The sequence below is a fragment of the Nicotiana tomentosiformis genome, chromosome 10 (genome assembly GCF_000390325.3).
Source record: "Nicotiana tomentosiformis chromosome 10, ASM39032v3, whole genome shotgun sequence".
NCBI classification, from domain to species: domain Eukaryota; kingdom Viridiplantae; phylum Streptophyta; class Magnoliopsida; order Solanales; family Solanaceae; genus Nicotiana; species Nicotiana tomentosiformis.
The window spans coordinates 56,761,874-56,775,808 of NC_090821.1; the positions used below are offsets into that span (position 1 = coordinate 56,761,874).

The window sequence follows — 13,935 nt, forward strand, 5'->3', positions numbered from 1 at the left end:
GAAATCAATCTGAAATACAGCCGAGCCCTCGGGACCCCGCCCGAACATACCAACAAGTCCCATAACCTAACAAGTACTTACTCGAAGTCTCAAATCACGCATAACAATATCAAAATCACGAATCGCACCTTAAATCGAAGTAAATAAACTTTTGAATTTTCAACTTCCAAAACTGGCGCCGAACCAAATCAAATTAACTTGGAGTAATGACATAACAAAGCCTTTTCAACTCCCAGAACAAAAATCTGAACCTCATATCATCAAAGTCAACTTCCGGTCAAACTTATGAACATTCCAAAACTCCAAATTGCCAACTTTCGCCAAATTATGCTGAAACCTTCTAGAAGCACCCGATTGCAAATCCGCAAAATCACAATCCGGGCCTAACAGATTCATAAAATTTCCAGTCCGGGGTCAAATATACAAAAGTCAAACTTGGTCAACTCTTCCAACTCAAAGCTTATAACATGAAAATACTTCTTCTGAATTGATCCCGAACCACCTAAAAACCAAAACCAACGATTCACATAAGTCATAATATGTCATATGAATCTACTCAACACTTTAAACAATTGAACGGAATACAAATGCTTAAAATGACTGATCAGGTCATTACATTTCCACAACAGAGTTCTATAGATATTATGTTTATAAGCCACGAGAGAACAATTACATTTCAAGTCTCGCATTGGTCCTGTAACTTTGCTTATATGATTCCTTTGTGCAGGTACCATTCACAAAACCTTTCTGCTTCCCTAACAGGGCAACTTTCATCGTCCTACTTCATAACCTGTAATTCTCAGACTGTGTGAGCTTCACATGAATTAAAACGATGCCTGGAGTGTTCGATGGACCAAGATATAGTGGGCGTGTATACAGAATTGTTGATTCCGCCATGAATGAATCTCTTATTCAAAAATAGAGAGAATTGAAAACTAGAAAATGTCGAAGAATCAGCTGACAATTGAGAATCTATCTGGCTCGTACCCACTCTGATACTATGCTAAAATTTGCACCTTCACTGAGCAGATTCAGAGGAGCTATATGATTCTCCAACAACGGAAGCTTCTAGAGCAGAGAAACAGAGAAGAAGCAGATATTTTGTGAAATGATTCTCATCTCATTCTCAGTCGGTTACATTGTATTTATATTGTACAAAGCACTAACTAACTATTAACTTATGAAGTGACACACTTAAAACTAACAACTAACAATAGAGCTGCCACGTTGGATACTTAATCACACAATAATAAAGAAAATAGACATTGGGCCTAACTCAACCCCAAAAGCTAGCTCATAAGGTGAAGATTATATATATGTTGTCTCCTCTTGATTTCTTCATATATAACTCTTTATATTTTGACACCTCTCGGTGAAAATCTTAGTTTCGGCCACTGAATGCGAAAAATAAATCCAAATAGTGGCCTCAAAATGGATCATTTGTGAAAATTCGCTATTATTTATATCAAATCAAATACTATTAAAATTTAACAGTTAAAAATTAAAGTAACAATAAATAATAATTAATTATGATTTTGGCTTCTCTGGAGCCAATTCATGAATTCACCCTTGGAAAAACAATTTTGGAATAATTTGAAAAAAGTCCGCAGTAGTCCCTCATCTTTGACGGTACATTCAAAATGACCCATATCTATAATAGTTCTTTTAATTTTTTTTTATTATGCGCCTCACACAACTGACACTAATTGTGTGAGGTCTTTTTTTTTTATCTTATAATTTTGTGAACCCAAAAGTGTAAGATATAAGTTTATAAATTTATGAGATAAAAAGATGCATCACACACCTAATGTCAGTTGTGTGACGCACGTCATAAAACTTTTCGTCCTTTTGAGTGTATCAAAATGAAAAATGATCTAGTCCTGCGTAACAGAAACCGTCTATGTGATACGCTACCACTTCAAAATTTCAGAATAGTTCTTTACCTTTTGATAACATTTAAAATGGTTCTTAAAATCAGCCATTAATTACACAATGCATGTGAACTATTTTCACAAGTTACACGATTAACAAATGACACTAATATATTTTCACATTTTTAACCTCTCAAAAATGCATTTATCTTTATCCCCCATGTCAACTTGGTTGAGACACCACATTGAAATCGTTTTAAAAAGCACCATTAGTTCTTTCCAATGTAAACAGTTCTTTTACAATCATTCATAACACAACAGTAGATCATTTATACTTCTTTCTTTCCTATAAACACTAAAGTAGTACATATGAATTGATTTTCGTCAATGAAAACATATTAAGTAATGAACATGTAATTTCCTTTAGCTTTATTTTATAAAGTTAAAATTAATTTTATTTAACTCGTTATTATAGTAAAATCTTTCTACACTTGGTGGTGCAACATAAAATTATTTTGGCTTCTAGGAGTTAAATATAAATGTATTATAATTCATTGTGTTACATAATAAAAAAACTTGGCTAGCTAGAGACGATAATTAGTTGCCAATTGCTATAGTATATATCCCTATTTTATTATGAATCTGCTACACGTGAACCATATTAAGATGCACAGTTGCTGAAAATGAACCAATCGTTTATTACATAGCTACTGATGTATATGCATTTAACTTATTATTAATCTCACCAACTGCATAATACCACTTTCATAATTGAGATACTTGTGAAATCAACTCTGGAAGTTAAACGAAAATTTTGATATCTCTAACATACGAAAATGTTTTTTTTTAAATAGAAAAAGGAGTACTACTAAATGTAACAAACCATTAATTCCATGACAACTTAGACAAGTTTTTGTACCGGCACCAAAAAAGAGTAGTGCGGTGTACAAAGTATCTCACGTTCACGCAGGGTCTATGGAAGGGCCGCACTCCAAATGTGTGACGTGGATAGTCTATCCTAATGCAAACATTAGTGTCTACTTCTGCGGCTCGAACCCCTGACCTATAAGTCACACAGTTATGTACCAGCACCATTAAGACATAAAATAAACTTCACAAGTACACCTAATAGCCAATTGTACAAAACATAAAGCTCAAATATGCCTCAACATTTTATTTGTATCTTCTAATTAATCAAACATTTCCAGAATCAATCTTTGCTAACATCACCATTTTTCTTAGTACCATTACTCTCTGACTTCTCATTCTTGTTTACACCATCAGTATCCTTGGCTTCTTCAGCATCAGCTGCTAATTCTTTCTTTTTCTCCTCTTTCTCTTCCTTCTCCTTCTTAGCCTTAGCTCTCTCTTCTTCTTCTTCTTCCTTGGCCTTCAATTTTGCTTCCTCCTTTGCAATTTCAAGAGCATTAATCAATCTCTTCAAGCAAGTGTCTGCATTTTCCTTTGAAGACTTAGGCATCAAATTCTCAGCAATATCAGCAGGAGTCATATTAGTTTCCCCCAACAAACGACGAATCTCAGGAAAATGATCATGGGATTCGACGTCTAGATAATTACGTGCAAGCACCTTGAACGACTCAAAGCAACAGTAAGATAACACAATATGTTTATCCATTCTACCCCTCCGAATTAGAGCAGGATCAAGCTTTTCCACATAGTTAGTAGTGAAAACAATAAGCCTTTCACCACCAATAGCTGACCATAAACCATCAATGAAGTTCAAAAGCCCAGATAAAGTTACCTCACTTTTCTCTTTCGCCTCTCCTTTTTTCATCTTTTCCACAATGGCATCTTTCTCATCTTTTTCTTTATCTTCCTCGTCTTTCTTCTTCTTCTTCTCCTCCCTTTGACCGGTAAGGTCAAGGGAACAATCAATGTCTTCTATTACAATAATAGACTTACTTGTAGTGTCTATCAATAACCTTCTTAACTCGGTATTGTCCTTAACCGCTGTCAGTTCAAGATCATAGATATCATATTCCAAGAAATTAGCCATAGCCGCAATCATGCTGGACTTACCTGTTGGGATCGAAAATAACATAGCATCAAGCGGAAGCTAATAAAATAAACAGTAAATCACATGACAAAGAGAATTATACTAAAATGACATAATATACTGTAATATAGTTAAGCCAATTGACCTACATCAGTCTACTATAAAAGAAAAAGAAAAAAACTTTGAGAGAGAATAGAAGAAACTCTCTAAAAGACTACATTGTGGATATTGTTATTGTTCTTGTGAGAAGAAACAGAGATCTTCAATTTATAGATGACCAAGACTTTTCCGCCAAAAAAGGAATAAGGCATATGAAGCAGATTTATTCCTTTTATAAGTTTTTTTTCATTCTTTCAAGAAAGAAATTCCTAATAGATTAAAGATTCAGAACAAAATCCTAATATTACCTGTCCCCGGAGGACCATAAAGAAGATAACCACGCTTCCACGCCTTGCCAATCTTGGCATAATAATCTTTTGATTTGCTAAATGTTTGGAGATCATCCATAATCTCTTGTTTCTTGTTTGGATCCATAGCCAAAGTATCAAAAGTTGATGGATGCTCAAACACTACTTGGCTCCATATCCTCCAACCCCTATATCTATAACCACCTGACTCCCCCTTATTGTTTGTGTACAACTTCCTCTGCCTTTCTCTAACAGCAATCGCCTTCCCTTCGTCCAACACATATTTCAAGTATGAATTTGTGATAAGCTCGCGATTCTTTCTGTGAAATTTGAGCTTGAAATACCTCTTGTCATCCTCCTTCCACAAAGAAATTGTCTGTTTGTTGGCTAATTGTTGGCTCGAAATCCACCAAACTTTCTCGCCTTTATATTCATCGGTTATCTCCTCGTGATCATCCATTGTTAGGACAAGAGATTGACCATCTTTCACTACGTTGGCTTTGAGACGCTTAGCTTGTGTGCAGGAGTTCTTACTCAGGTATCTTTCGATTGCAACATAAGCTTTGCTCCGCTCGAACCAGCCATCAGTATCATACTCATGAAAAATAATGTGCATATAAGGGTAGAAATAGCTCACTATTTTATCGGTATACCTCCTAATATGACCACGAAGTTCGTGAGGAAAATAGTTCTGGTACATAGTCCAAGTGAACATGATTGCTGCAATGGTTGGACCCAACTGAGTCCAAACATCTTGCATCATCATTTTCTTAATTAATTTCTCTCCTTTTTTCACTTAGAAATAATATATAACAACACTTGATCAAGTGTATGTGAATGTTTGTTCACTAAATGAGGGTCTCTTATATAGTACTGTACTATATAGGAAACACCAGCGTTGTTGTATCTTCCTTGCTCGCCAAGTTTGAACAATAGTTTATGTGATGTTTTGTTGTTTAAAAAATCGAAGAGGGAGAATGATTTTTGAAATTTGTGGTATAAAAGTTTAAAGTTAAAATGGTTTCTAAATGTAAAAATATATTATTCTTTTGGGACAAACTATAAAGAAAAATTACTATCACATATATTGGTATATGGCAAGAAGTCACGATTTCGAGCCGTGAAAACCGTCTATTGCAGAAATCCAGGCGAAGCATCATCCTCCGCAAGTTCAGCTAGCATTTCTTCATAAGTTTCGTCTACCTCTTGTTGTGATTCAGCAAGTCCAAAATTTCTTCTTTCCGAACGGATCCAATCTCTGAAAAGTACTGATTTTTCCAAGCTCTCCCTTATAGACGCTCTATAATCACCGAGTTGAAGTCTTGCTTGACTGAAATCGCTCTCTGATGCCACTGTTGAAGCTTGAATAGTTAAAATGTCTCGGGCCATCCTTGAAAGAATCGGAAAGTATTTTTCTTTGTCCTTCCATATTCCAAAATATTAAAGGAGCCGTCGGGATTCACTTCCTCAATTCCCTGTGACAAATAAACTTCAAGCTCATTTAGTTGTGAAAAATCACTAGTACTAGAACCTTGAGAACCCCTGAACCCTGCCCAAGCACTAAGTGCTCTTACTCCCGCAGTTCTTTTAGATGATTGAGAACTAGAAGAAGAAGGAGTTGGAACATTTGGTCTAGCATGATCTAATGCAACTTGATAAGCATTATAAATAGTTTGAACATTTATTTTAATTGAGGCTATTGCGTTCGGAAGTTTAGACAACTCCTCATCTTCAAGTGCTAAACCATTATAAACAGTTTCATACAAAAATTGAGGACCTCCTAATTTCATAGTAGGATTTAACAATGCAGCAACACCATAAATAAGGGGAATAGGAAAAAAATATTTTTTAAATTTTTTTCTCATGGAATCAATAGCAAGTTGATAGATTTCCCCACCCTCTGAAAAATGATCAAACAAATTTGCAAGTTCTGCAATATAAACTAAACAGTTAGAAATAGTAGGATAATATTGCCCAAAAAATTCATTTGTAGCAATATAAATTTTTTTTAATAAATCTACAAGCATTTTAACATTAGCCCAATCCGCATTTGTAAGGTGCTCATCATCATCACTTACATGAGCATTAAACGTTGAGTTTATGGGATTTCTATATTCATATGCAATAACTAAACTTTCATACATATAATTCCATCTAGTTGGACAAGGTTTAGGAACCTTTCTTTCTCTTAGGCCAAATTCATCGCATCTTTTAAAATATTCTCTAAGTCTACTTCTACGGTTTGAATAAAAAAGCCAATTAATAGCCATTTTAACCTTTTCAATTTCAACATTTAAAATTCGCATATCATCACCCACAATTAAATGGTAAATATGACAAATACATCTAACATGAAAAATGTTACTAAATGCAGGACTTAGTGTAGTGATAAGCAATGCTACAATATTTATGTTACTAGTAACATTATCTATTGAAACTGACATTATTTTATCACTAATACAAAAATATCTACAAATATCTATAATCGTGCTAGAAATAAACTGCCCTGTGTGACGTGAATTAATTATTCTATAAGCAATAATGCATTTTTACATTATCCAATCCTCATCAATCCAATGACTGGTAACAGTAAGGTAATCACAGTCATTACCACTTCTACCAATATCAGTTGTAATAGCAACACGATAATTTATATGAGTAAATAAATAGCGCAAATATTGTTCATATTCATGTTTATATTTATAAATATCACTCTTTACGGTTGTGCGAGGAAAACCTTTATAAGTAGGATTATAAACTTTTCTAATATAATGCACAAAGTGAGGGTTAGAAGGAAAACTATAGGGTAAGCACATAACAGTAACCATTTTTGGCAATTCTTCTCGATCTTTTTTTGGATCATAATATAAAATACCACCAGTAACAGTGTTAATTCCCGGTTGAAATTGATTTGACCTGGTACTAAGGTCAGCCATACTAGGTGCACTTGTCCCCTCGGCCAAAACTTTCATACGAAAATATCTAGCTTTATCTTGAGGGTGTAGCAATATGTGTCTAGTCAAACTCCCCTCCTCCCTCCCGACTTTCAACATATTTAAAAACTAACTCTTTGCCACAAGTTTTACACTTAGCCCTATTTTTTTCTCTTAGTTGAGTAAAAAATGGCCAAACAAGAGATATTTCTGCAAGTTTAGAAGGTTGTCTAGAAAGAGTATGGGCAGTAACAGGAGGGTCAGACGGGGGATCATTTGAATTATTATTAGTTGAGTTAACTTCAGGAGCAGGACTAGTGGGTGTATCGTCATCCGGTTGCGTTTCATCAAAATCTATTTCTTCATCATCATTTTCATCAATAGTTGGATTACCATAAAGAGCATTCATATATTTATGGTTTAATTGTTCACCGGGTGCAATATTATGGCAAAATTGACTCTCGATAAATTGTAATAAACTATTATCGCTATCAAGAATAGCAGGTATAGGACGGGTAACAGGTTTCGGCCGGGGAGCCGGGGGAAGTGGAGGAGGAACATATTGGCCACTAGATTCACCACTCTTGGATTTTCCCTTATTTTTACTAAATATTTTTTTAGGGAATAAGCCATCTTAATTAATCAAGCAAAGTAAATAAAACAAACAAAACTATAATATTAAAACTTAAGAGTTGGAACGAGAAGGAATAGTGACAAGGTTAGGAATTATACCATTCTCTGCCTTCAATGGCATATCATCAACAATTCCAACTTCACTTTCTCTGAAGATTACATCTCTGCTTCTGATGACTTTCTTCTTTACAGCATCCCACAATCTGTATCTGAACTCTTCATCTCCATATCCGATGAATATCTAGGGACCAAATTTATTATCCAACTTTATTCTCTGCTCCTTTGGTACATGTGCAAAGCTCTACAACTGAACACCTTCAGATGCGAGTAGGACACCTCCTTGTTGGTCCAAACTCTCTCTAGGATGTCAAACACCAACAAAACTGATGAACGCCTATTGATCAGGTAACAAGCTGTCTGAACTGATTCACCCCAGAATGACTTAGACAATTTAGCCATTATGAGTATGATTCTCACCTTCTCCACAATTGTGCGGTTCATCCTTTTGACTATGCCATTGTGTTATGGGGTTCCAGGAACTGTCTTTTCATGTATGATCCCATGGATCAAACAGTACTCTTCAAATTTCCTTAAAGTGTACTCACCTCCATTGTCACTTCGGAGATGATTTAGCTTTTGGCGTGTCTCCCTTTCCACCATAGCATGAAACTTCTGGAAAATTTAAAATTTGGTTATCGCCTATCGATTTAATTTCCATTGGACCACAAACATCAGAATATACCAAATCAAGTATATTCAATTTTCTTTCAGACGATGTCTGAAATGAGACTCTATGCTGCTTACCAAATAAATAGTAGTCATAAGGTTTTACCGTTGTACCTTTTGGCATAAGCAATGAGTGATTTCCTGGCAAGAATATGCAATCTATTCTCGCTCATAGGACCCATCCTTTTGTGCCACAAATCTTCAGAAATCTCATCTTGTGCCGCATTCGATTCACCTTGACATATTTCTGCATTTGTCCTGTACAACGTGCCATAAGCAACTCCCTTTTCAATCATCAATGATCCCTTGGTGAGTCTCCCCTTTTGATTTGTAAAATAATTCTCGTATCCATCTCGGTCTAAAGCAATTTCCGAGATCAAGTTCATCCGCAAATCAGGTACATGTCACACTTCCTTTAGAACAAATGTGCATCCGATATTTGTCTTGATACAAATATCACCAATCCCCTCAATCTTTGAGTAACTTGTGTTACCCATTCTCACAGTGCTGAAATCACATGCTACATATGTGCAAAAAAGATCTCTTACCGGTGTGGCATGGTAAGATTCTATTGTATCAACTACCCATTCCGACTTTGGACCTTATAAGTGCATACATTCCTCTTCCTCGTTTATAAAGAGGACAACATTATCATTGTTTTGCACCATGGAGGTTGTATTGTCGGCATTCTTCTGCCCACCGGTTTCACCTTTGCCCTTCCATGGATTTGGGCGATCTCTTTTAAAGTGACCCGGTTGATCATAATTATAGCAATTTCTAGCTCTTGATTTGGATCGGTTCTTAGACTTCTCACGAGCTCCGGATTTACTATAGTTACTCGGACTCTTTTGATAACTCCTGCCTCTACCTTCTGTGATGAGAGCATGTCCTTGATTTTCAGGCTTCTTTCTCATCTTCTCATTGAGTAGAAGAGCCGATGTAACGTCTTTCAACTCAATGGTAGTCTTATCGTGCAGGATGATTGTTGCCAAATTATCGTACGAAGATGGCAACGAGTTCAATAGCAAGATGACTTTATCTTCTTTCTCGATTTTCACTCCGAGGTTGGCAAGCTGTGTGATTAGTCAGTTAAACACATTTAAATATGACAAAAAATTCGTACCTTCACCCATGTATAGGGCGTATAGCTGCTTCTTCAGGTATAATTTATCTGTCAGCGTTTTGGACATGTATAGGCTTTCCAACCTTGTCCAAATGCCACGTGCGGTGTCTTCATCAATGATGTTATTTACCACATCATCTGATAAGTGCAACCTAATTGCACTTGCAGTCCTTTCATCCAAGTTAGCCCAATCCTCAGCTTTCATGGTATTAGGCTTTTTGGCATCAGCATCAAGTACCTTGTGTAATCCTTGTTGAATGAGTAGATCCCTCCGTTGAATAAATCCCCTATATAAATAATATTCACAGTAATAAAAGCGGAATAATAACGTAACACCGAGATAGGATAATTAACAAGAATAAAAGAGTGACAACGACACCAAGAATTTTACGTTAAAAATCCTTTTGAATAAGGAAAAAAATCACGTCCCCGAGACGAGCAACTGATATCACTATAGCAAGAAATTTTACACTTTGTAGGTCCGAGTAAAATACTCCAAAGATCACTACAACACTCAAAAGAAATAACCCTCTTTTGAAATTCCCACCGCATTACAATATCGCTTACTCTCTAGTTTTCTCACACACTATTTTCTTATATCTTGTTTGTGAAACCTCAGTCTTTATTTCTCTCTTTGTTGGTGTATAGAAATGAGAGTCGAAGCTCTCCTTTTATAGCCGAAGCCTCACTCTCTAAAGCCTACTATATTTGACAATTTGCACATACTTTTCTTTTTTTTTCTTCAATGTTGACAATTCAACAAAGTTGGCTACCAAACCAAAGAAATTCAACAAAGTTGACTACTAAATCAAAGAAATTCAACTAAGTTAGTTTCCAAACCAAAGAAAATCCCAGCTAAATATTTTCCTTATACAAATGCCTATTACTTTGGCTTTTGAATGAGATGGACCCATCAGTTACACGATTAACAAATTATACTAACAAGTTAACAATATATTTTCACATTTTTAACCTCTCAAAAATGCATTTATCTTTATCCCCCATGTCAACTTGGTTGAGACACCACATTGAAATCGTTTTAAAAAGCACCATTAGTTCTTTCCAATGTAAACAGTTCTTTTACAATCATTCATAACACAACAGTAGATCATTTATACTTCTTTCTTTCCTATAAACACTAAAGTAGTACATATGAATTGATTTTCGTCAATGAAAACATATTAAGTAATGAACATGTAATTTCCTTTAGCTTTATTTTATAAAGTTAAAATTAATTTTATTTAACTCGTTATTATAGTAAAATCTTTCTACACTTGGTGGTGCAACATAAAATTATTTTGGCTTCTAGGAGTTAAATATAAATGTATTATAATTCATTGTGTTACATAATAAAAAAACTTGGCTAGCTAGAGACGATAATTAGTTGCCAATTGCTATAGTATATATCCCTATTTTATTATGAATCTGCTACACGTGAACCATATTAAGATGCACAGTTGCTGAAAATGAACCAATCGTTTATTACATAGCTACTGATGTATATGCATTTAACTTATTATTAATCTCACCAACTGCATAATACCACTTTCATAATTGAGATACTTGTGAAATCAACTCTGGAAGTTAAACGAAAATTTTGATATCTCTAACATACGAAAATGTTTTTTTTTAAATAGAAAAAGGAGTACTACTAAATGTAACAAACCATTAATTCCATGACAACTTAGACAAGTTTTTGTACCGGCACCAAAAAAGAGTAGTGCGGTGTACAAAGTATCTCACGTTCACGCAGGGTCTATGGAAGGGCCGCACTCCAAATGTGTGACGTGGATAGTCTATCCTAATGCAAACATTAGTGTCTACTTCTGCGGCTCGAACCCCTGACCTATAAGTCACACAGTTATGTACCAGCACCATTAAGACATAAAATAAACTTCACAAGTACACCTAATAGCCAATTGTACAAAACATAAAGCTCAAATATGCCTCAACATTTTATTTGTATCTTCTAATTAATCAAACATTTCCAGAATCAATCTTTGCTAACATCACCATTTTTCTTAGTACCATTACTCTCTGACTTCTCATTCTTGTTTACACCATCAGTATCCTTGGCTTCTTCAGCATCAGCTGCTAATTCTTTCTTTTTCTCCTCTTTCTCTTCCTTCTCCTTCTTAGCCTTAGCTCTCTCTTCTTCTTCTTCTTCCTTGGCCTTCAATTTTGCTTCCTCCTTTGCAATTTCAAGAGCATTAATCAATCTCTTCAAGCAAGTGTCTGCATTTTCCTTTGAAGACTTAGGCATCAAATTCTCAGCAATATCAGCAGGAGTCATATTAGTTTCCCCCAACAAACGACGAATCTCAGGAAAATGATCATGGGATTCGACGTCTAGATAATTACGTGCAAGCACCTTGAACGACTCAAAGCAACAGTAAGATAACACAATATGTTTATCCATTCTACCCCTCCGAATTAGAGCAGGATCAAGCTTTTCCACATAGTTAGTAGTGAAAACAATAAGCCTTTCACCACCAATAGCTGACCATAAACCATCAATGAAGTTCAAAAGCCCAGATAAAGTTACCTCACTTTTCTCTTTCGCCTCTCCTTTTTTCATCTTTTCCACAATGGCATCTTTCTCATCTTTTTCTTTATCTTCCTCGTCTTTCTTCTTCTTCTTCTCCTCCCTTTGACCGGTAAGGTCAAGGGAACAATCAATGTCTTCTATTACAATAATAGACTTACTTGTAGTGTCTATCAATAACCTTCTTAACTCGGTATTGTCCTTAACCGCTGTCAGTTCAAGATCATAGATATCATATTCCAAGAAATTAGCCATAGCCGCAATCATGCTGGACTTACCTGATGGGATCGAAAATAACATAGCATCAAGCGGAAGCTAATAAAACAAACAGTAAATCACATGACAAAGAGAATTATACTAAAATGACATAATATACTGTAATATAGTTAAGCCAATTGACCTACATCAGTCTACTATAAAAGAAAAAGAAAAAAACTTTGAGAGAGAATAGAAGAAACTCTCTAAAAGACTACATTGTGGATATTGTTATTGTTCTTGTGAGAAGAAACAGAGATCTTCAATTTATAGATGACCAAGACTTTTCCGCCAAAAAAGGAATAAGGCATATGAAGCAGATTTATTCCTTTTATAAGTTTTTTTTCATTCTTTCAAGAAAGAAATTCCTAATAGATTAAAGATTCAGAACAAAATCCTAATATTACCTGTCCCCGGAGGACCATAAAGAAGATAACCACGCTTCCACGCCTTGCCAATCTTGGCATAATAATCTTTTGATTTGCTAAATGTTTGGAGATCATCCATAATCTCTTGTTTCTTGTTTGGATCCATAGCCAAAGTATCAAAAGTTGATGGATGCTCAAACACTACTTGGCTCCATATCCTCCAACCCCTATATCTATAACCACCTGACTCCCCCTTATTGTTTGTGTACAACTTCCTCTGCCTTTCTCTAACAGCAATCGCCTTCCCTTCGTCCAACACATATTTCAAGTATGAATTTGTGATAAGCTCGCGATTCTTTCTGTGAAATTTGAGCTTGAAATACCTCTTGTCATCCTCCTTCCACAAAGAAATTGTCTGTTTGTTGGCTAATTGTTGGCTCGAAATCCACCAAACTTTCTCGCCTTTATATTCATCGGTTATCTCCTCGTGATCATCCATTGTTAGGACAAGAGATTGACCATCTTTCACTACGTTGGCTTTGAGACGCTTAGCTTGTGTGCAGGAGTTCTTACTCAGGTATCTTTCGATTGCAACATAAGCTTTGCTCCGCTCGAACCAGCCATCAGTATCATACTCATGAAAAATAATGTGCATATAAGGGTAGAAATAGCTCACTATTTTATCGGTATACCTCCTAATATGACCACGAAGTTCGTGAGGAAAATAGTTCTGGTACATAGTCCAAGTGAACATGATTGCTGCAATGGTTGGACCCAACTGAGCCCAAACATCTTGCATCATCATTTTCTTAATTAATTTCTCTCCTTTTTTCACTTAGAAATAATATATAACAACACTTGATCAAGTGTATGCGAATGTTTGTTCACTAAATGATGGTCTCTTATATAGTACTGTACTATATAAGAAACACCAGCGTTGTTGTATCTTCCTTGCTCGCCAAGTTTGAACAATACTTTATGTGATGTTTTGTTGTTTAAAAAATCGAAGAGAGCGAAAGATTTTTTGAAATTTGTGGTATAAAAGTTTAAAGTTAAA

At 35.3% G+C, this 13,935-nt stretch overlaps 2 protein-coding genes across 2 annotated transcripts; both read right to left on the bottom strand.

Annotated features, from left to right (window-relative positions):
• Positions 1 to 2,964: 2,964 nt before the first annotated feature.
• LOC104113240 (AAA-ATPase At3g28580) lies at positions 2,965 to 5,136 on the bottom strand. Its single transcript, XM_070187601.1, has 2 exons — positions 4,296 to 5,136; positions 2,965 to 3,911 (listed from the first exon to the last, which is right to left on the bottom strand). Exons 1-2 carry the CDS (start codon positions 5,059 to 5,061, stop codon positions 3,082 to 3,084), a joined length of 1,596 nt encoding a protein of 531 aa, XP_070043702.1. The 5' UTR covers positions 5,062 to 5,136; the 3' UTR covers positions 2,965 to 3,081.
• A 6,451-nt stretch (positions 5,137 to 11,587) lies between these two features.
• LOC138900561 (AAA-ATPase At3g28580-like) lies at positions 11,588 to 13,734 on the bottom strand. The gene is made up of 2 exons (XM_070187605.1): positions 12,918 to 13,734; positions 11,588 to 12,533 (listed from the first exon to the last, which is right to left on the bottom strand). Exons 1-2 carry the CDS (start codon positions 13,681 to 13,683, stop codon positions 11,704 to 11,706), a joined length of 1,596 nt encoding a protein of 531 aa, XP_070043706.1. The 5' UTR covers positions 13,684 to 13,734; the 3' UTR covers positions 11,588 to 11,703.
• Positions 13,735 to 13,935: the final 201 nt, after the last annotated feature.

Bases quoted from the DNA above. Each gene is read 5' to 3' on its own strand.
- LOC104113240 (XM_070187601.1), bottom strand. From the start codon at position 5,061: ATGATGATGCAAGATGTTTGGACTCAGTTGGGTCCAACCATTGCAGCA. The intron at 3,912-4,295 runs GTAATATTAGGA...CGATCCCAACAG, and splicing joins TTATGGTCCTCCGGGGACAG to GTAAGTCCAGCATGATTGCG.
- LOC138900561 (XM_070187605.1), bottom strand. From the start codon at position 13,683: ATGATGATGCAAGATGTTTGGGCTCAGTTGGGTCCAACCATTGCAGCA. The intron at 12,534-12,917 runs GTAATATTAGGA...CGATCCCATCAG, and splicing joins TTATGGTCCTCCGGGGACAG to GTAAGTCCAGCATGATTGCG.